Source organism: Rattus norvegicus, chromosome 4, assembly GCF_036323735.1.
Source record: "Rattus norvegicus strain BN/NHsdMcwi chromosome 4, GRCr8, whole genome shotgun sequence".
NCBI lineage: Eukaryota > Metazoa > Chordata > Mammalia > Rodentia > Muridae > Rattus > Rattus norvegicus.
Window position 1 is genome coordinate 82327759 of NC_086022.1, and position 24037 is coordinate 82351795.

At 41.0% G+C, this 24037-nt stretch overlaps 1 protein-coding gene across 3 annotated transcripts in view; it reads right to left on the bottom strand.

Moving 5' to 3' along the window:
- The window catches only part of Skap2 (src kinase associated phosphoprotein 2), a 150444-nt gene that overhangs the window by 46538 nt on the left and 79869 nt on the right, over positions 1-24037 (bottom strand). For all 3 annotated transcript variants that reach the window (XM_006236477.5, XM_006236478.5, NM_130413.1), the window contains exons 5-9: positions 17022-17099; positions 16037-16120; positions 3249-3373; positions 2320-2383; positions 1825-1959 (exon numbers count right to left, since the gene is read on the bottom strand). In XM_006236477.5, the coding sequence (XP_006236539.1) occupies positions 1825-1959; positions 2320-2383; positions 3249-3373; positions 16037-16120; positions 17022-17099 (486 nt within the window). The remainder of the gene's footprint in view (positions 1-1824; positions 1960-2319; positions 2384-3248; positions 3374-16036; positions 16121-17021; positions 17100-24037) is intronic.

The window sequence follows — 24037 nt, forward strand, 5'->3', positions numbered from 1 at the left end:
AACCTTTGGTATAGAAATAACAAAACATTTGATCTTTGTTCTCAGTGAAGTTCTTTCTTTGGGTGGTAGGGAGAGGAGAGTATTTGAAGAAACACAGAACCTAACAGTTAACTCAGCAACCGTGACACAGTACATTAATTGTAAAGTCTTAAAGGGCTGAAATGTGGATGGCAGTCAAACCATGTTTAAGGCTTCATGCTTCACCTTTACATCAGGACACATTCTCAGTCCTGTCATAAGTCCTTTTAAAGTCTAAAGTAACTGTGTTAGTGATGCGGTGACTAAAACCAAGCAGCCACAGAGATTCTCCACCTGAGGTGATGCCATGGCCGATGCCGTGTCCTTAGGATGACCCAGGAAGCGGAGCTATAAACAAACAACTCTGTGGAGCAACAGAAACTCACGCTTCACTGCTCTCACGACTTACACTTCTGTGCTAAGTGTCCTCTTGTAGAGTGGTAAGATTTAATTCATAGATGAACAAGTACTTTTTAATAATGGGTACCATTATTATTACTTGGTCAGAACATGCATAAACATTTGTTCAAATTCACCAAGTGTAACAATGAAAAATAATGAGGTTGTGGGCTAGAGAGATGGCTCAGCAGTTAAGAACACTGCTTGTTCTTCCAGAGGACCAGGGTTTAATTCTCAGCACCCACATGGTAGTTCACAGCTGTTGGTTCCAGAGGATCTGAACCGCAGACATACATGCAGGCAAAATACTGATGTACATGAAATAAAAATAAGTAAATTCAAAAAATAAAAGTGTTATGTTTATTGTGGACTTAGACAAGGATAGAACTGTGCTGAATTACCTCAGTTGATTCTCCCTGCAATATCATCTCCATTTTATAGATCTAGAAATCATTATAGTATCACTGAACTACTATAGTCAGAATTGAACATTTTTTACTCTAAGTCTGTGCTATGGTCCTTATGTTTTATTGACTGTGATGGAAATGGCACTTGGACACTAATTTGGGACATGTCTAGTCTAGTACTACACTGCCTGATCAGAGAAGAACTGCTGCACGTGCGCTGTTTATAATCCCCCTCTTCTCCACTAAGCTCTTTTAATCGGCAGGGAAAGGGCAAGCTCAGCCTAGAGTGTTGGTCACACCGTTCTCAGTGTTACTACAGACCAAGAATTCTAAAGTTCAGACTACAAGTTTTCTGTTTTAGATACCACATAGCCAGGGAGCCAATAAGTAATTAATTCTGCTGTAGAACAACTACTGAAGTGTAACCACACTTTACAGGCCTGAACTTTTAAAGTAAGGAAACCTTTTGATTTACCATTTATGATAAATACTAATTATAAAACATTCCCCAAGCCTCAGTGAGCCTTGTTTACAGTTCAGCGCCGCCATTCCTCTAAGACAAGGCCGTGGAATCCAGCAGAGAGGACCAGGGAGCAGAAGGCTGGTGACATATGGGGAGTGCACAGAACTTCTGGTAAATGCAAGTTCCAAGACGCTTAAAAAAATGATGTGTGCGTTCCTGGAAAAAACTGTAAGGCAAGTCAATTTTTTAATTAAAAAATTATGTAGCATAAACAATGCTAATGAGCCAACGGTCCCAAGAGATGAGGCTGTATCTGCTTCATTTTAAGGTCTCTTCACTTTTCATAAGTGTGCACCCACACTTGAAATGTCTCAGATAGAAACCTTTCCATAAAATAGTTTTCATTGTCTTTGTTCATAATAGCTCACCACTTCCCACTCAAGTTGTCAATTTGCTAACAAATTGCACACACAAACACAAGTGTGGTTCAGAAGAAGAGATATGGTCTCTGTCAGTTCACCACCACAGAATAGATACCTGGAAGTTCCTCATAAATTTCATCATCTATTGGTTGGCTCCTTTGTGGGCTGCTGACCGGAACAGGATGATCAACATCATCATATAAGTCCCCTTTTTCATCTTCATCCTCGGGAATAACGTCAGATCCCATGTCTTCACAGTACGTTTTGTAAAGGACATTGAAAAAGAATGCAAGAGAGACTTAATTCTGTGTTTCTTAAACGAACACAACTCTGAAAACTAACACCTACATGCTACCATTGTAGCATTGCACTCTTAATTTGAAAGCATTTTAAATGGTCTTACAAGTGTGTGAATCTTAAAGTTACCAACTGTATTCAAGGGAAGATGCTCTCAGAAACCCAAGTGAATGGACCACGTTATTACATCAGTCAATGTTCTGGTGATCGTTCTCACAGAAGCCAGGAAGGCTTTCTATGTGAAAACCCAGGTCAACCCGATACTAAATGAATATGGAAGGAATGTGAAAACACATTCAACTGCTGCTCTTACCTTGTAATATGAATTTCAGCTGCTGGACCCATTCCTCAGCATCTTTGGGAGAGGCTGCTGTAAACTAATGAAAAAATTCAAACAATAAGGACTGGATGGTAACTGCAGTCTGAAAGCTGTGCTACATTCTCAGCATTTCTTAAGAACATTAGTGATTCTTTTCATGTCTGAGGGTACTGTTCTTGCAAGGATGCTTCTTATAATGTACAGTTAATTTTGACAAATTTATGTAATTGAAGCAGAGGATGATGGATTTGAAACTCTGATCAGCAGCTGGCAGCTGCACAGGGAAAAATGCTGCTTCTCTTCATCAATGTCAAAGGCAGAACTGATGAACAAAATTTGCCCTTGACAATTAGAAGACACCCATGAATTTCTTTAGACTGCTGGGTACAGTTTTCTTAAAAATGTTCTTGTCAGATTCCAACACACTACCTGACAACTTAATTAACTGGCTTTCAACTGCAATCTGAGATATTTAAAACGTATTAAGCGTACATTCCGTGTTGATGCCCCGCCGATGGCTCTTGAGTTGTAGTCCTGATAATGCATCTTAATCTTCATTTTCTCCCACACTCCAAGCAATACAATATGCATTAATACTCTAATATTTTTCCTTTGATGATCTTATTCTTTCTACTATGTCATTCTTTTAGAAAATCACACAGTTCTATTAAAATAGATATAAAATGTTACGTGTGATGTTAACTGATAAATTACAGATTCATTTGATCTTTTCCAAGGATATAACTCTTGAACCAATCAGAAAAAAATTTAATGTATTTTCTCTTTATATAAATGTTCAATGTACAAAACAGAATTTTTATTATTAACATGTTGGGGAAAGCTGGTTTAATAAAACATTAATGCCTTCGTAAATGAAATCAGGCCTTCTTATCAAGTTAATTTCAAGACATTAAGATTCCAACCTGATAGATACGTTTATCGGGAGCACAGATTTCGAAACAGCAATCTTTCTTTGCATCCTTCCTAAGGGTGTTGTTCATTCTGACGTCATAGCCCTCTATGGCAAATTCCCCTTTCTGTTGTTTGTCTGTGGAAGATAAAAGCAAAGTTAGAGTTCCATTCACTTACGGATTTTCTTTGTCGACTCTGGAGAAATTTTAGTCAGCTACTACAACAGCTCTAAAATCTGGAAGTATTAGGAAGTATTAGGAAACTGGAGGAAGGGGTCTGTGGTGCTGTTCAGAGGAAAGCATGGAAATGCACAGGGAAAAGCCGAAGCACTAGAACTTAAGTTTGCTAGGAAACGTTAGCTTCACCTGAAGCCAAGGGGAAACTCGTCTACTTGAAACTTGCCGGACGGACGTTCCGACCCTGCTCTGTCCTCCCTCAGCACCACCACTTCCTCAGCGGGCCTTAAAGCAAACTGTTCCTTCTTAACCTTAAAAGGAAAAAGGAGCGCAAATGTGAAGCAAAGCCGTGCGGATGGAGAAGAGTGAACAGGCAAAGAAAGGACCATTACTAAAAAGAGCTTTTTAGCCAGTCAGTGGGCTAGGAACTAGAGGAAGCAGACCTGAATCCCATCTGGTACATCCAAAAGGAAAGGTGTTTTTTGTTTGGACAGATATTATTTTAAAGATTGATAAAATGGGACAGAAACACAGGATTCAATGCTCCGAAACTCAATGGGCTTTCTTCATTCAGTGGTGCTGTGTGGACAGAGAAGCTGCACGGCAGTAGGTTACCTCCCATGTTAACAGGACACTGAAATCAGATGTGGGACAAACTGCCTCTTTTACTGATCGCAGGGCAAGGACAGAAATGCTTCCATAATGCAGAGCCAGCCATCAATAAAATATAGATCTTCTTTTCTTAAATACAATAATTTAGCACCTGGAATAACATCACTTTTTAAAGCCATGGAGATGCTATTTTACCCAAAATATCAAATGAGAAAAAATACGAGTTAGACAAATATAACCTGAGCCTGAACAATCTATTTGTTCATAGTTTAAATCTGGGTGAGTCAGAAAATTCCAGTTAAAATGTTTGCACTTCATTTGGTTGAAAAATTCCATACTTAACTCTACGGTTTACAAAACTACACCATGAAAAATACAGGCTAGGGGAGTGCGTGCAAATCAGCACGGGACCCAAGGCAAGACCATCCTGAGTTTGAGGCCAGCTTAGACTACAATGGGAGATCCTGCCTCCAAACAGAAAGGAAGGACAAAGAAAGGGTACCACAACACCTTCCAATAAGTGTTCCTTTAGATATCAGGGGAGTCTCCGACCACCTATGCTGAAGATGCTTTTCGCTGAATTGAACACAGTGCAGTTGGGGATGTAGTTTGGTGGCAAAGCATAATCTACGATGTACAAAACATCCTCAGGACTAACAAACCCAACGTTAACAGTTCCATGAGGCTAGGCTATAGAGACACGATTTTCTTGAGGCACAGTGTACTTACATACTGACTGAATTTCTAAGAGAAAACTTAACATGCAGCACGTGCAAACATGACTCATCTATGAATTCTTTCATCCACAGATAAATTCTTTTACGTCTGGTGCTCCCCGGACATAATTTGTAAAATACCCAACTGGAAAAATACTGATGGAAGAGTGAAAAACAGTATGTGAACAGATTTGCTTCTTTCTACCCTTCTCAAAGAAAACTAAACCATTTATCCAACAAATTTATATTAAATACTTTAAACATGCCTGGTAGCATTGTAATATGTTAAGACAAAGATTACTAATAGCACACAATATCAGATCTTTCTCACTGACATAAAATACGTGCATTACAAATGTAGGTGTTCCACAAACACCAGCCAATGATCCACTTGCGCTGTAAGAGGAACTTAATTTCCACTACAAAAAAAAAAAAAAAGTAACCACTGAAGTGGTCCAGAGAAATTTTAAAAGATCTGGATGGTTCAATCTCCACTCACCAGCTACAAACTTGACTCTACCTCTAGCTTAACTCTAACTTGACTCTAAAACTCTCATCCTGGTAACATGAGAGATGCTGACACGCATCAGGAGGGAGCGCTGCTAGGGATGTAAAGTCAGCAGCACAGAGAGGAGCTGGGGCAGAGCAAGTGAACTCCCATACTAGCATACCCAAGACTAAGGTACCAAAATCATGTGACCTCAACTCACACAGGCAAAGCCACTTTATACAGCCCTTCCCCGGAACATGTCAGAGGCCACATACTTATCTTCTGTTTCCGGTGTAAGAGGAGAACCAGAGAAGCCGTGATTGCAATTCACAGTAAACATTCCAGATTATATAGATATACCTCTGTAGGACGAACAGAAGGGGAAAAGCAAACAGGCAAACACAGGTACCAGAGCAAGATCGTGGAGCCTAGGAAGTTGTTCAGTCTGCAGAGTGCTTGTCTCGCAAGCATCAGAAAGATGCAAGCAAGAGAAAGTCAGGCATGGTTGTACACAATGGTGATCTCAGCACTGGGAGGTGAAAACAGGAAGATTCTTGGGTCTCAATGGCCAACCAACTTAGTCTAGTCAATGAGATACTAGCCAGTGAGAGAATCTGTCTAAAAATAAGGTGGGGGAGGAAACTGAGATTACTTAGTGAGTAGCATCACTGATTGCTCTGTAAATATGAGGATGTATGTTTGAATTCCCAACCCCAATACTACAAGCCAGGCATGCCTGCGACCCCATCACTGATGGGTTAGACCAGGTGAATCCCTAGAGCATTGATGAGCCAGCAGCCGTAACAGTGAGTTACGTCAGTTACTGGTTCAGTCAGAGGCCTGTCTAAAGGCAGTGAGAAGAGTGATAGAGGAAAACGCTCCAAGGCCTGCTCTGGCCTCAGAATGTGTACCCGCCCAAGTACTCCTCTATGCAGACCCCTCCCCTATAAAAAGAGACAAGTAAGTGGTTCCTGAGGCTGCTCTGTCCACCGACAGAGTGAACAGAACCACTCACAAGTCTGCACACTTACCGTCCCATCTCAACAAACAGCACCTCTATTAATGCCTGTCTTTAGATAGACAACTGGGTACCACTTTTGACTCTCCTTTTCCTCCATCCACTTCCTCTATGTTCTCCTCTATATCTACTGCCACCTACCGAGACACAATTGGCACATGAACATGTTTACACACGCGCACACACACACTAAATAAAATCACCATTTTCTCTCCTTTCGTTTTAAATATAGCAAAACCATGAAACTGAATAATTCCGAATCATTTAGTACCCCTGTAAGCTGAGGGCATTTATTGAATGAGGCTTTGCAGCCCCTAAGCATCTTTTCTGATTTTGTCCTAAGATTACCAGGGACGGCACTATCGCTTCCCACCACAGAGGCTGAGAGAGGCAAGAAATGCTGCGGTCTGAACTCTTAAACAGAAGGAAGTAACAGAAGAGTCAGGAGAGAGTTCAGAATTCATTCTCTTGGCAAAAACAGTGGCAGTGCATGGTGGTGATCATATGTCAGGCAGTGCACAGTGGTGATATCCCATGTCAGGTAGTGCACAGTGGTGATATCACATGTCAGGCAGTGCTCAATGGTGATATCACATGTCAGTGAGTACTCAATGGTGATATAACATGTCAGGCAATACTCAGTGGTGATATCGCATGTCAGGCAGTGCACAGTGGTGATATCACATGTCAGTGAGTACTCAGTAGTGATATCACATGTCAGGCAGTGCACAGTGGTGATATCACATGTCAGGGAGAACTCAGTGGTGATATCACAAGTCAGACTTGGCCTTCGCCTGATGGTTTCCTTTTTGGTGAGAAGCTGCTTCTATTGCTTGTAAGAATGTAACTTGGTACCTAGCACATATAAACATATGCAATGTATTTGTCAATATTTGATGCTATCTGTCAGTTATACTTAGGGTCTTTTTCCTCTGTGGAAAAGTTATGTTGTTTCTGTAAGTTCTAATGTCTGTTAGAAGGGAGAAGAAAAGATACCCCTCAATATTAAATCCCTTAAATAAATTCTTCAAAAATCCTTAGCAAGTTATTCTAGGACTCCAGTTAAAGATAAATGAGCATTCTCCTTTTGTTTATTTAGCTCAGAAACAAAGGTGACAATTTTGAAATACACTTTTTGGTGTTCTGAGCTATGAAGACATATAGAGTACTATGTTATGTGAAAAATGTTATCTGCTACATATATTTGTTAAATAAAGAGCTTGTTAATAAATCCATGACTATGAACACATCTATGGATTCAAAGAAAAGTATTTTCATTAAAATTAGAATTTTGGCTAACATGGTCTGGCAAACAGAAATATCTGCCTATCTCCCACTTTTCTATTACTTCTCATTTTTGAAGAGCAGTAAATTACAAGAATAACAGTCGGGTACTTTTAGTACACCATGGCTACAGTTTGAATGTGGAATCTCCCATCTGAAGGCTCGTGTGTGGCTGGCTGGGACCACAGCCTGCAGGGCTACTGAGAGGTGGCAGAACCTTTAGGGAGTGACCCAGCAGAAGCCAAGCTAGGTCAGTGTATGTGCTCCTTTCAGGGAGGCAGTAAGATGCTGCTAAGCTCCTCCCTCATTTCCCCACCACAAGAAGATGAGCACTCCTCCTCCACCACAAGCTCCTGGCCCTGTCACAGGCCTCAAAGCAAGGAGTAGGAGGCCATGATTGAAGAAGCTCATAGACTGTCCGCCAGAACAGACAGCTGTTTATCCCGGGCATGTCATTTAGTAATAGACACAGAGTTTTCTCAAATACTTAAAAACCTTTTTAAAAAATTATCTTTAATAGATGCAAAGAAACATACAAATATTTATAGGGCAGTATGTGATATTTCAAGATAGATACACACTTCTTTTATAATCCAATTCTCATTTTTTATTTTGCTGGAAGTACTTGCCCCAGAGCACTGAATGGGTCTTGCTGGTTTGTGGGGTTTATTTTTGGTGCACGATGCCAGATTAATGCTGAATACAGTTCTTTTTTTTTTTTTTTGATATTTTCTTTACTTACATTTCAAATGTTATCCCCTTTCCCGATTTTCCCTCTGGAAACCCCTCTCCCCCTGCCTCTATGAGAGTGTTCACCCATCTACCCACCCACTCCCTCCCATCTCTCCACCCTGGCTTTCCCCTACACAGGGGCATTGAGCTTTCACAGGGCCAAGGGCCTCTTCTCTCACTGATGCCTGATAAGGCCATCCTCTGCTACATATGCGGCTGGAGCCATGGATCCTTCCATGTGTACTCCTTGGTTGTTGGTTTAGTCTCTGGGAGCTCTGGGGGTACGGGGGGCCTAACTGGTTGATATTGTTGTTCTTCCTATGGGGTTGAAAATCCCTTCAGCTCCTCCATTGGGGGCCTGTTTTCAGTCCAATGGTTGGTTGAGAGCATCTGACGCACATTCTTAAGCACAGGTGTAATCTCCATACTTAATAATAGTATAAAGTAGTTGTGAATAAAAATGTTACAGGCTTTTTTTCTGAAACTGCTTCTACTTTCATCGATCTATCTGGTATTTTCACCTAAAATTGACATTATAATAATCATGATATGGGGTCCTGGAGATGTAGTCAGTCAGTAGAGTACTTGTGTAGCATGCATGAAGGCCTAGGTTTTATTCATAGTATCACATAATCAGGGTGTGGTGATACACACCTGAAATCCCAACACGCGTGAAGTGGAGCCAGTAAGATCAAAAACTGAAGGTTATCCTCACTACACAGTGAGTTCAAAGCCAGCTTCAGACACAAGAGAGCCTGCCTCAACACACACACACACACACACACACACACACACACACACACACACAAACACACACAAACACACACACACACACACACACACACACACTATGGTTCATTAGACTATAAGAACAAATCGTCATTGTTAAGACAATCACTACATAAAGAAGTCCTTAATAGTCTAAATGTATTTTAGCCTTTTGGAAGTTCCTACGGTAATGAAGGTGACATTACACTGTGACTCCCTGTGGCATGAAAGCTGCACATCTAAGAAGACAACAGCCACAGTGTGCTTACACAGAAACACCTAGGCCTTCCTCTATTATCACCCCTAACTTCTGAATGCATCTTGCCCTGTCTCATTTCCTTCACCCCTTTCCCTAACAGCTGACAAAGTGATCATTCTAACATTCAAGCAGAGCACCAGCGCAGCTTACCCACAATGCTTAGGAACACTAGGTGTTCCTCTGACAAGAAAGCCCAAAACTCCTAACTCTGGTATGGAAACCTTTACTGTCCGGTGCCACTTCCTCTGGCTCAATCAACCATGCAGTGACTCAGTCAATCCACATATCATAGTTATATGAGCACTTGTGACATTAGCTAATGTAGTACAATGCTTTGCAATAATGGAATCTGATACATACATGCTCAAAGAACATCCAGAAGTGTGGGTGTTCTCTAGACAGTTACTCTATACTCTACAGTTATATACAGTTCTATGTATAGTTGCTATAACTATATATCTATCTAATATATACCACATGACTACAGCAATATGAACACATGTACATACACATATACACACACACATGGGGGGAGGTGGAGGGAGGAGAGTTATATAGTGCAATGTGGTATTATTTTAAATATACCTATTTTCAATCTAAATATACATTTAGTATGTAGAGATTCATCTTAAGTTATACTGGTCCCACTTTATTACATGTCAGTAACATTCACAGCTATCAATGTTCACAAAGCTGAGTGTGTACTTGACGATTTCTGCACAATAACGAAATCCCACTGAGAAGCAGGTGTGCTCTTAGCTTCTCTATCCTGCTGCAGGGGGTCTCACCCATAAAGGCAGGCAGGGAGAGGACACTTAAGGTTTATTATAATAAACTTAAAGGACAATATTTGTACATCAAAGACTCAAAAGTCTATTAACAACAATATTTTCTGATTTAAAAAAGAATTACTGGTGCTAGGATAGGCTAAAAGTATCCTTCCTACATCAAATAAAACAAAATTGTAATATAGATCACACAACTCAGTCACACATGTCACATGTCATCATGATACAATATTGATGTCCTCACACAGAAATAAGTTTTGAATGGAAGAGATATGCTCTCTTATTTTTTTCCCCTATCAATGGTAAAGTTGTAGGAGATGTAAAAGCAGGAAGGTTAATTTAATGAGATTTTTTATTTTTCTGTAAATCCTTAGTTTTGTTACTTTGAATTTCTGATGACTTTTGTTCTATATTTAAAAAAATTTTTAGATTTATTTATTTATTTTACGTATGTGCATACACCGTTGCTATCTTCATACACACAAGAAGAGGCATTGGATCCCATTACAGATGGTTGTGAGCCACCATGTGGTCGCTGGGAATTGAACTCTGAACTTCTGGAAGAGCAGCCAGTGCTTCCCCCCCCCCGCCCCCCCTCCCGGAGCTGGGGCTGAACCCAGGGCCTTGCGCTTGCTAGGCAAGTGCTCTACCACTGAGCCAAATCCCCAACTCCCAGTCAGTGCTCTTAATGGCCGAGCCATCTCTAGCCCTATACTTTAAATTTTTATAAAGAAACAATACAACATGTTGTAACAAAGAATCTTTAGGAGATGGAGAGATGGCTCAGTGGCTGCTCTTCCAGAGGATCCAGGCTTGTTTCCAGCATTTACACAGTGGCTTGCAACTACCTGTAACTCCAGCTCAGGGGATCTGAACCCTCTTCTGGCCTGCTTGGGCAACAGGTACTTACGCAGTGTAAGATGTGCCTGTGGCCAAAACACCCAAAATAAAACATTTTTTTTTCTTTTCTTTTTTTCGGAGCTGGGGACCGAACCCAGGGCCTTGCGCTTGTTAGGCAAGCGCCCTACCACTGAGCTAAATCCCCAACCCCAAAACATTTTTTTAATTAAAGAAACTTTGGTCTACATTTAGGATGACTTGGTAGGACCAACACTCCTGTAGCACTCAGTTACCAGAGAGGACTGGCACGTTCTCTAACTAGGAGGAAGGAGGGAGGTTTAAGGCCTGAAAATACATGGGTACAATGACCTGCCCGTCCCATTCCTCCACAAAAGAGGAGAACAAAGTTCATTTCACATGCTGTTTCAGGACCCTGTAAAAAGTAATAGAAAAGGAAAAATCCAAAACCCAGGGTCTGGAACAAACTCCTAACTGACCCAGCATTTATGGGCACTCTGGAATGCTGGGTAATGACCACAAATTGTGGGGGAAACAGAGCTATAGAGTCAGAGAGCTACATCCAATCTTTGCTCTGACTCTCAGTAGCCCTGTTAATTTTTCTTGCTTAGGCTAGTTCAATGTCCTCCTAAATGGTTCTATGGACAATCTCTTTCCATCTCAATCCATCCTTAAAGCCAAGTCTGATCATATAGATTTCTGCCTAAAGTCCACACTAAAAATAAAATCCTTAGAGAAGCCTTATTGTCAGATCTCAGAAGGCTGACTACCTGTTCTATGTCTTTAATGCGGCTCCTTCCTTCTTCCCTTAATGTCTCAGCTTGGCTTATATTGATCCTATCCATGGGCTTTCACAGTGCTGAATTTCTGCTTTTCTCTCACCTGAAATATTAATTTTACCCTTTGTTCTTTCTTAGTTCATCGGCACTGCTGGCATACCCATTACTGAGTAATTTATGAACACCAGAAATTTACTTCTCAAAGTCTTATGCCAGCAGGTCTTGCAGAGGTCTTTCCTCTGAAAGTGGACATTCTGCTGCTGCTGCCTTCTCCAGAGGGCAGAGACACTGTGGCCTTGCAAGGGAGACGCACAAAAGAGAAATTTCAGAGCTCACTTGAACATTTTTACTGGGTCATTCATGAGCGTAAAGCATGCCCTACATCCTAACACTACCTTCTTAGAGGTGGCTTCAAATACAAATTTTGGACAGGCACATAATTAAAATTATAGTCTTTACCCAGTAAACTACTCATTCTTTATGACCCAATAAAATGCCCTTATCACAGTGAAGTTTCCCCTAAGGCTCCTGGCAGTTAGTTTTCCCTTCCTTTGTGATCCAAAGGAACTTAAATTAAATTCCTTAGGATACCACTGAACTTTGTCTATCCACCTTGTTCCTACATCTGTTCATAGCCTCAGATCTTCTTCTCATGGATACTCACAACTCAAGCAGGGAGCACCTCTAAGGATCTTTGGAGTCTCACTATTTATTATATCAACTATCTAAAACTGTTTACCTAATAAAACTGTGAATAAGTGAGTAAGTGGATGAATGGGTGCCTCAACGGGAGTCTGGGTATCTAGGATGTAGAACGCTTGACAGATGGGACCCATGGCAATCACAGGCAAAGAGAGGAGATAGGAGGATGGACGGACTTCACCAAGTGATAAAGCGTCTACTGCATGTGGCTGTTACTTACGGACCTGAATGGCTATGAATAATAAATGCACAATATGTATGGGTACAGAGGTAAGTGCATTACATGCCCTGGAGGGTGACAGTACGCCTTCTAAGCCATTACTGCCTTGATAAGTCAGTATGGTTTTTGGCATGCACAATAAGATAGAAAAGGTGAGCTATGTATATGTCAAAACAGTAATGAAGTACGGTTTAACCTCGTGAGTGGTATCAAGAGCGCCTTGTGCCTCTATGAACCATTTATCTCAATCCTACTCACTTGGAGGCTTACTGTTGTACTATTATATATTACTTATTATATAGTTTTCATATATCTAAACAGCTCTTTCCAAAGAGTAGGTAATGGTTCACATGTACAATGAAGCTACACAACTCAGCTATTTGACTTACACAAAAGAAGATTAAAATGTTATTTCATATGTTTTCCTGAAAAAAAAATAAAAAGTGGCAGCAATGGACAGCACTCTGCAGACAGACCTGGGACATGGGAAGGCAGAGCAATGGACAGCACTCTGCAGACAGACCTGGGACATGGGAAGGCACAGCAATGGACAGCACTCTGCAGACAGACCTGGGACATGGGAAGGCACAGCAATGGACAGCACTCTGCAGACAGACCTGGGACATGGGAAGGCAGAGCAATGGGCAGCACTCTGCAGACAGACCTGGGACATGGGAAGGCAGAGCAATGGACAACACTCTGCAGACAGACCTGGGACATGGGAAGGCAGAGCAATGGGCAATGCAAATCCAGGTCAAGTCTTTAAGCATCAATACAGTAACAGACATGGCATCATTAACTTGAAGTATAAGTAGCCACAGGAATTAAGTGGATTCCCAAAGCACAAAAAGTCAAAATGCCAAGGATGACAGCATCATAAGATCTAGCAATAAGAACAGAAATGGTATTTACTATCTCAAAGATTTGAGCCAGGATTTCTTTATATAACATTGGCCTCTGGAGAAAAATATAAGTACAAATATTCCTTTGGGTTTAAGGAAGATTACATTAGTGATCACAGACACTTGGAAGACAGAAACGAGAAGCTTAACCGAACCAAAGTCACAAGCATTTAAACTTCCTCTTTCTGAGTCTGGTAGAAAAGGCCTTTTTTTTGAGAAATGGTAAGATTTTGATCAAAACTCATAATAGTGTAGAAAACTACATTTCTATAATGGCAGTGCACGCTGTGATCTGTGCTGATTGTAACTGAATTTGGACGAGTTTTCTGACACCACCATTGACTTGTTCACAGCAGGAGGGAAGTGCATGTGCTGTGACCACCTCTCAGGTGCCACCACAACCTGGAACATATTAGTGACAGGATCCAAAATGGCCACTAGATTCTAAAGTCCTTAATCTCACCAACCAAAATGGAAGACCGACTGCTAGCATTGCGTAAAACTTCAAATTTATCTGAGATATAATAATTTCATCTGCATATGGTTTTAATAAATTCTCTAAATAATAATAAATAAAACAAATCTCCAAACCACAAAATAACAATTCCATGGGAAAAATAATATCAGTGGCATTGGGATTTCATTTATTTTTCTTCAAGTGACTATTATGTATTTCATTTCTTCTTGTGTTGTCTAAGGACAGAGTATTTATTTGAGATATTTTTCACTAACTTTTTGTTCTATGTAAAATACACACACTGACTGTATAGATGTATACACTATTCATAATCATTTTGTTAGTGCATATTCACTGTATAAACAATGGTTTCCTAGTGCAACTTTAACCTCATGTACTATGTTGGCTATTGCATGTCTCTATGAGCAATGGCTTCTATTACACAGTATTCACCTTCTAATCTGCTTTCCCTTGGAAAAAGGCAAAACTAGAAATACATAGATTTTAAATTTAATTATTTTGCAGATTCACTTATTCAAATAAGAGCTAAAATTACATGAACTATTACTAAAATGTATATTAGTTAATAAATGAAGCTGTAAAATATAAAAGTTAAGACAGGGTCAATAGTGAAACCTGAGCCATAAACATAGGCCTGCCTTTTAACCACTCTGAGAATGGATGCTGCACAAAGCTAGCCTCTCAGTCCTTAGTTTTCCTAACATTAAGATAAATGAGCTAGATCACTGCACAAACCCCGGGCATGTGGCTGTGCGCACAGGAAGACAGGGGAGCCCATGGGACTCTGCTTCCTGAGGATTCACACGCAGTCCACGGTTGATGGGAGAGGCAGGGATATTTCTTTCAGGGGCTTATCCAACATGCTGCTGTAACCCTAAGGAAACTCACTGGGTCAGAAAGAAGGAGAAGAAGAAAGTGAAGGAAGGAAGGAAGGAAGGAAGGAAGGAAGGAAGGAAGGAAGGAAGGGAGGGAGGGAGGGAGGGAGGGAGGGAGGGAGGGAGGGAGGAAGGAAGGAGGAAGGAAGGAAGGAAGGAAGGAAGGAAGGAGAAAGAAGGGAAAGAAATAGGAAGAAAGGAGGGAAGGAAGGAAGGGAGGGAGGAAGGAAGGAAGGAGAAAGAAGGGAAAGAAGTAGGAAGAAAGGAGGGAAGGAAGGAAGGGAGGGAGGAAGGAAGGAGGGAGGAGGGAGGAAGGGAAGAAGGAGGGAGGGAGGAAGAAGAGAGGAAGGAGGAAGAAGGGATAGAGGAAGGAAGGAGGAGGAAGGGAGGGAGGAAGGAAAGAGGAAGAGAGAGGAAGGAAGGAGAAATATGAAGCAGGAGAGGAGCAGTGAGGAGGAAGGGAGGAATGGCCCAGCAACACCAAGGATCAAGACTTCAGACCCATGGAAGGCTGGCAAAACCATTACCCAAGCCACATAGATTGTGGCAATTATATATAACTAACGTATGCTAATAAAACATTATAAGTAAACAAACTGGCTAATAACGGACCTACTTTGTTGGCGTGCTGTGAGTTAAACAAGTTACGTTACTTGGCTCACTTAGGTAGAGAGCTAATGCCTAGACAGGGCCCATGATATAGCAAACTCAATACACATTTGCTTTTGCTGTTGGCATCTGCAGAGTTGGACCAGAAAACTCTGTATCCTTTAAATTTTATCTAAAATAAATTTACTACTTTTCCTATCTTTAAACACGTTTATCTCATATCATCACGGTCCTCATTTTCCTCCAGTTCTACAACGGTAACCCAGATGATAAACATTTACTAGGGCGAAAGCTGTATGAGTGAAAATTTTCTTATTTTCTTTTATAATTCACCAAAAAATAAGTGTGTTAAATTTTAGGACAGTCTGCAATTGACAACACTTGTCAAATAATGAAAGATAATATAAATTAGTCTTAAGCTATAATTCTCATAAATTCTCAGCTTTTTCTCCATATTGTCTTCAGTTCACTCTATAGGAAAATGATTGCAATCTCATTCAATGGAAACTGGTGTAAACAAATGCCAACACTACCTTTATCACTCCCGTAATAATAGAACACTGTTTTGCTGAGAGCACACCACCGTTTCTGCCATTCAAACCCCAGAAAGCTGTGATCTGCCAAAAGTAGGAGAAAGAGCAGGTTAGCTACTGTGCATGATTCACATAATGCTATACACTTCCTCACCACACGGGAACGTACGCTAAGACAATTTCTGAGTTATTCTTTACTTCCAACATTAATCTGCATCTCCCACCCCTTACAATGGTGTTAGCTGTCTGGTCACCAAACCTCTACACAGTCTCAAAAAGGCATCAGACTGAGCATTCTGATACAATTCATCCACGGGGTCTCATTCTCAAATTTGTCATAAAAGGGAAAGGGGAAGGAAGGGTTGACTTGGATCATTTCTTTCTACTACCTCTTTCAGCTTAAAACGATTTTAAAAATAAGGAGTACACATGGAGCACAATCAGAAGGTCTGAAGCGACAAGCTAAGGGAAGCTGTGTGGTCACCAAGACGCCTGCACTCCTGGACCATAACCCACCCCCTCCCAACCCCATTTAATTTTATGCTTGTGCTGAAAGGAGACCGCCTGGTCAAGTCCCAGTTTTCAAGGCCAGTGGAGAGGGACACTGAAGCGGGTAACAGACACCGGAGGAGATGCCAGGCTGCTCTGTACCATAGCAGGCTGTGTTCACTGGTTGGGTGCAGGAAGCTCGCACTGGTTACTGGTGAGAAACTCCAACCTTGAGGACACGGTCATGGCCTGAAGCTTTCCTACAAGATGTAGGGCACTGTTCCAGAACTGTTTACAAATGCCCGAGGCTGCACTGAAAGCCAGACTAATACTTTGCTAGTAAAAACTATGTAAAGCTGGCATTCGTGTTTGGATAGGGTTTTCCACATTTCCTTACATCAGCTGCTCCCGTGAGTATGTACAAACATGTTTTATCGTGGGATGGAAAACAAACAAGCAAACCAGCCTTAGCTTCGTCACTGGCCCTTTAGCTCACCTTTTCTGCGTTTTTCCAGGTAACCAGCCTTTATGACAAAAGAAAGGTCCTGGGCTGCAATGGGAGGAAACTGGTTTCCTGTGGAATGTGAGAGAAAGAAAAATCAGTGGGTAATTCACTCTGGAGAAGCCATGCTGACATCACTCATTACATTTAACGTACCTTTAATTATTGCAATTACTCAAATCAGATATAGCAGTTTTACTTCAAATCCATCCCATAGACTCCCTTCTCTCCTCTTGTAAATCTCAAGTAAGAAGGGAAAAAATGTTTGTGTTTCTAAATACAAATGCAGGATATGATGTAGCTGACTGTCCCAGAGGAGCGATACTTTCCATATATATTCAATAAACAGAACTATAACAAATAAACCTAACAAATCCCAGAGAGAGTGCTTAGAGTTTCAGATGGGCCACAGATGTTTCTTTGTGTCTGCTGGACCAATGCACATCAATTCTCAACCTGCGTGTTCTTACTCCTACCAAATCAAACAAAGTGATTTTCCCCCAAATTCAATACAGTATTTGTTCCTGAGTCCACATCAAGCATTTTCTCCCCCTACCTGAATTCGAAGAGAAACCTTGAATCATGAGGGTGAGTCTGTTTTATGTCTTAAAGTTTTAGAAGGCATTTAAGAGTCTAAGATTAGATCATAAAAGTAGCATAAACAGTGGGTTTCTACAAAAACAAAACAAAACCAAACCCTTAAAGATTAAGCTGTAAGTTAACAGAAACTTACATGTTAGAAACTCATGGTAACATGTGCCAGGTCACTCAGTAACTTCACTGGTGTTCCTAGGAATTTCCCCAGGTCTTCACAACACTGATAACAGAAAGGAGAAATGACAGGTAGGTAGAACACAGGCAGGCAGGTAGATAGGTAGATGGATAGACAGATATGTAGCTATGTAGATAGGTAGATAAATTATAAAAACAAAAACAAAAACAAAGAACAAAAACAAAACAAAACAAAAACTCACACAGAAACGTGGAAAACAAGTTGGACCAACCATTACATCAGCCAGGATGCTATGGAAGAACACCAAAGGACAGAAACAGCATGGGGTCCCCTGGAACTGAAGTCACAGATGGTAGGAGCCATCATGTGCATCTGGGAACCAATCCTTGGCTCCCTGCAAGAACAGCGGTGTTCTTAACTGCTGAGCCATCTCTCCAACTCTTTAACTTTACTGACCAGAACAAGTAGAGAAGAAAAAGTAGGGATGAGAGAAACCAATGTGATAGGGTTGAATGTATCAATTAACCTGAGTACTCTAAAAAACTATTGATTAAACTGATTACAGTAAAATATAATGCCATAAGTAATACTCTATTTCTCATTACCTCATATTTCTTAAATAAAGTATTTTCTTTCTAGGGAGCAGACAGCAATTTCTTAACTGAAATTTCACTTTTTAAACTGTGATAGCAATTTACCCAATAACTAGAATTTAGTAGCCATGTGTACTTTAATAAACAAAACTATACCAGTAATGACCCTTAGACTCTATCTTTCAATCCTCAGAAGGACTTGGTGATTTGCATAACACAATAGGTAGAATTAAACTCTCTAAATGCAATTTATTAAACTATGTAAAAGCAGTAGTTTCCCCTTAGAAACTCTAATCCTCTTCTGGTTTAGAGCCCTCATGATTACCAGTAGTATGTCACCAGTAAGATTCAGAGGAGAACAAAGGACAGAGGCTCTCCAGATGCGGAAACGATGGCCATCAAGAGAGGGACGCTACTTCTACCCAGCTCTACAGCAGGCAGCGACGGAGGACACCCACCTTACACAGGGATACCGTCTCCCTGTGAGAGACTGATCTGGCAGCTGCACAGGTTACGAGTTCCTGTTATTTTTAAACTAGTTAAAACTATTTCCTTTTCTTAAGGTAAAAACAATAAAAGAAGAAATTACATCTTAACTAAGGGCACAAAGAGAAAAATTAACTTGTATTCTAGGCTACTCTATTTATATACAGAAAATTACCACAGGGATTAGTTTACAGGCCACAAGCTTTTGGCATTCTTAAGAAATTGAACTATTTTTAATGAGTATTTATTTATTATGACAATCCCACTTTTCTAAAGCAAATCAGAATATTAGACACTGTTACTGACACGCTGTCGCTGCACGTCGTGGCATGCTCCAGTACATCCAGCATAAACACACACACTGCTACCCAACACAGTGATGAGCAAGGGTTGGGTCTTCCTCTACACTGCAGCTTGCACTCTTGATGTAAACCTTCCCCCTCCCGCCCCACAGGTCAGGCAGTGGTATGTCAGAAGCATTCAGGCAGCAACTCTAGCGCCTTTACACTAGTTCTAATGGGGTGTGAATTTTATTTTATTTTATTTTAGGGGGTATTATTTTCTTATTGGATACTTTCTTTGTGAAGCCAGTGTCCATCTGACGGTAAGAAGGCTGACCCAAACGTGCCGTAGAGCAAATGGTCGCTTTGCTTCCTTCCGTGCAGCTTACACTCACAAGAACAAAATTCTATCCTGGATCACAGCAATTTTTAAAAAGCTTTAAATATGAGTTAAAAAATCAATAGAAGTTCTAACTTGTTAGCTTTACAATTAGCTTCTCATTTGGCTTCTTTTCTTGAATGAACAGGTGTCAAGGGAGAAGAGTGATTCAGACATTTCCACAAGAGAATGTCGTATTCATTTCCTTCTTATATTTTATGAGAAGGTTGGTGGCCAATTTAAATACTAGACTTGTGAGGAATCTAAAACCTTTTCCTATTTTACCATTAACAAGCTTTTATAGTTTTCCATCTTGACTTCATGCAGAACTCCTGCTAAGTTTCTGAGCCTCACCTTTGCCGACTACGGCTTTCGTCTCATTACTTGGCATTTGGATAGCCTTGGACGGAAGCACTACACGGTTCAGCCAGCTTAACCGTCCTGCCACTTTCATACCACTACAGTTCCTTCCTGTTTCTATTAGAAAGGAAGGGAGATTTTTAGAGACTGCTCTTTGCTCATGTGATCTTTCACTCCCAGTTAAACCTTGGTCTAGTCAAATACCCCGTCACCACATGATGAGGCTACTTCCTCGAAATGAAAATAGTGAAGAGTAAACTCCTCAACAATGACTCCATCTCCCTCCGCCCCAAACACTAGTGAACACCTAAGGGCTTATCCAAACTTTTATTAAAATAGTATTTTTTGTAATTCTTTGAGAATTTCATACAACATATGATCATATTCCACTCCCTTCCATTTCTTCCAAGCCCAACCATACCTCCCTTTATGTTTTGTTTGTTTAAACCATCAAGTCCAATTTGTGCAGCCTACATACTCCAGGCTGTGGGGCCTGTCCTGGAGCACGCCAGAACAACCAGGAGCCACACCCTCAAAGAAAACCGACTTTCTCCACACCAGAGGCTGTCACTCATCGTCAGTAGCTCCTCAGCCAGGGGAGGGATGTTTGTGTTCATTGCCCCTCCCCAATCCTCATGATAGGATTTTGTCTGGCTTGAGCCCATGCAGGTCTTGGCATAAAGTCACAACTGTTGAGTTCATATATGCAACTTCCCTGTCAAGTCTAGAAAACATCATTTTGTTGTAGTAAACAAAAGGGACAAGGGAGGGACGGGGGAATTATAGGCCAATCTCTCTGTGAATATAGATGAAAAATTCTCAAATAAAGATTTAAACCTAATTCACAAACACATTGCAAAGATTATCCACCATGATCAAGTCAGCTTTATCCACGAGATACAGAAATGGTTCAATATGTATAAATCAATAAATGTAATCCACCACATAAACAGAGTCAAGGACGGAAACCACATGATCATCTCATTTAAATTCAGGAAAGGTTTCTGACAAAATCCAACATCTCTTCATAATAAAAGTCTCAGAGAATCTATGGATACAGGGGACACATCTCAACATAATAAGGATGAAACACAGTAATCCCACAACCAGCATCTTGCTAAACAGAGGAAAAACCTCAAAGCATTTCTACTAAAATTGGGAGCAAAACAAGGCAGTCCTCTCTCCTTTCTGTCCTTTTCAATACAGTGCTCAACGTTCTAACTCAAGCATTAACACTAGCAGAGGGAGATGAACACGGCACAAAATAGGTAAGGAAGAAGTCAAAGTGTCCTAATCTGCAGAAGATAGGGTTCTATGCATAAAATACCCTGTCCAAAAACTCCTACTGCTAATAATTGTAGTAAAGTAGCAGGATTCAAAATTAACACAAAAATCAGTACCTTCCTATATACCAACAACCAGCATACCGAGAAAGCAGTCAGGGAAACAATACCAGAACCAAAGAAACAAAAAACTTGGGAGACACCTGAGGTAGCAAACTTGGCCTTGCTTGGCTTTGGAGATGTCTTCGCCCTGCTGTTTGACAACTACTACCTTTACATCATGGATTAGGGAGCCTAATTAGCCTCTGGCCTCTGCCAGAGTACAGAAATCAGAGAGGCTCCAGCTTCCTGGCCCTGGCTGAATGGATTGGATGGGCACAATGACACGGGTTAGTGTTTGCCACCAGCATGCCTGACCACAGTATTCACCCAGTCTATGGAAGGAACACGGCTGACAGGAAGAGCTACCACCGCTGACTGACTTTAGGTGCCAGGGCTGCAGGTTTTGGGTGCAATGTCTGTGGTAGCCAACTGCATGAACCGAAGTTCTCACCTAAAGGTATCATCACGCAGTGCACAATCATTCATCTGCTTGCCGGGGGCCAGGGCTGGGCGGGGAGGACTTGTTTTACTGACATACACCACAGCATGCTCATGTGATAACCATTGACTTCATCTGTACTTAGTTCTGTTGGTCAGTGTAAGAGGTTGCATTTTTTGATTTATCTTTCTGAGGAATACTGAGTAAAGAAAGTTAAACAATTCATCAATCTGCTAATTGGTTACCATCACACGGAGTCTGTTATTAAAGTTTTTTCCAATAAAAAAAAACTTATCTAAATCTTTTCAATTCTTCGCTTTCACCATTAGTTGTAAGTGTGAGTCCCCAAATTGAGGGAGATAGTATTTCCTTTTACCTCTTCTCCATTCACATGCTGAGTCTGAAAAGAGACCCAGTCATTTGGTAAATATGTTCACTTTAAGGAAAGGTACCCTCTTAAGGCTTGTTTCATATTTGATGCCCATCATATGAGACGACTTCACGTTTCTGAGACACTGCCTCAGTCCACATTGAGAACACTCTCCTAATCATCCATTGAGCTTACTTGTCTAACTTTCCTTAAGAAGCAGCTTCAGAAGTCCTCACAGGCCTCAGTAATTGGAGTCCTGGAGAAGGAGAAGGGGATGTGTGTGAGGGGGGAGGGGTCTGATATCCTCTAACCTTGCTGCATAAGTCAAAGGCCATGTCCTCTAAAAATCAGCCAATGCAGGGTAGCGAACGCATTCTTAGTGGACAATTCACATTTACATTACATTTATAGACTTTAGTGTCCTCACAGGGACATAGGACTGGTTGGAGATGACCTGAATACAAGACAGCAGCAATTCATCAACGAGCAAGGTCAGTCTTAAATCATAAAATCTGGGTGGCTTTTGTTTTGCTTTGAATCAAGGTGCCACTAAATAGCCCTGGCTGTCCTGAACTTAGTAGACCTGAAGACCAGGCCCGCCTCTGCCTCGCCTCTGCCTCCTGAGTGCTGGAATTAAAGGCATAAGCCACCAACAACTGGTTTTGTTTTTTGAGACAAGATCTCACTTTGTGAAAGCCTAGAATCAGTGACTGTCCTTGAGGTCCTGAGAGTCCTCTTGTCCCATTCTCCTTAGCACTAGAATGACAAGCACGAACAACCACGCTTGGCTAGCCTGTAAAACTTGGAGAAAAGTCTGTTTCATATGAACAGATGATAGCACTTTCCTGAGTCTCATCTGATGTCAAATCTTTCCAGTATGGTTATGCACCTGAAAGAATTATGAAGCATCACCAGCCATCGAACGGTCACTCAATAGAAAACACTGACTAAACCTCCAATATCAGAACAGATGCTGTTCACAGTGTTTTCCTAGACCTAGAACAAAGCCTCGCATAAGCTTACTTCCTATTCTAACCTTGCCTTTAAAAGGGATGCCTGTTAGCAGCCATGTACTAGACTAGCTCAAGGCATGCTGAGTTTATATGGTTACAACAGCAGGCTGAAGTCTGACTTTCTCACTAGACTTTTAGCCACAGAACCACAGGCAGTGCCTCAGATGTACTTCTATAAGACACACGGGTTCAGCTTTATGTAAACTTTATCATACTGAATAGCATGCTTAAGACATGGATTTCGGGGCTGGTGAAGAGGCTCAGTGAATAAAGAAGTTTGATGCAAAACCTGACAGACTGAGTTTGATTCACAAAAGCCAAGGCAGTAGAGAGCCAACTGGACAACGTTACTCTCTAGAGCCTCCCCACATGCACTGCAACATCTGTCCATCTCCACACATCTGTCTGTCTGTCACACACACACACACACACACACACACACACACACACACACACACACATAATCATAACAAATAAAATTTAGTATATATTTTTTGAGATAAATAATTTTTTGAAGAAACTGATTTAAAGCTCTTTTTAATAGTCGGGCTGGAGATGGTTCAGCAGTTCTGAGCATGTACTGGTCTTGCAGAAGAGCCTGCAAGGGCAGCTCATAATTGCCTGCAATGCTAGCTCCAGGGCATCTGACACCTTTAGCCTCTAAGAGCATCCCCACCTGCATGCGTACATCCATACAGTGCCATCGTCACATAATTAAAAAATAATAAAAAACACATCTTCTAAACTCTTACTTATGGGATTTGTAAAAAATGTTCTAAAACATGTAACACGAACTTGAAAGGAAACTAATAAGCAGGTGACGAATACAGTCCTGCAAACATACGTTCTGAACACAGGAGAACTAGAGGCATGAGCTTTACAGATTACCTTTGAGTAAAAAGATTACTTTTATAAACTTTTATTACACCTGAGACACACACACATGCACACACATATATGTATATATGTAC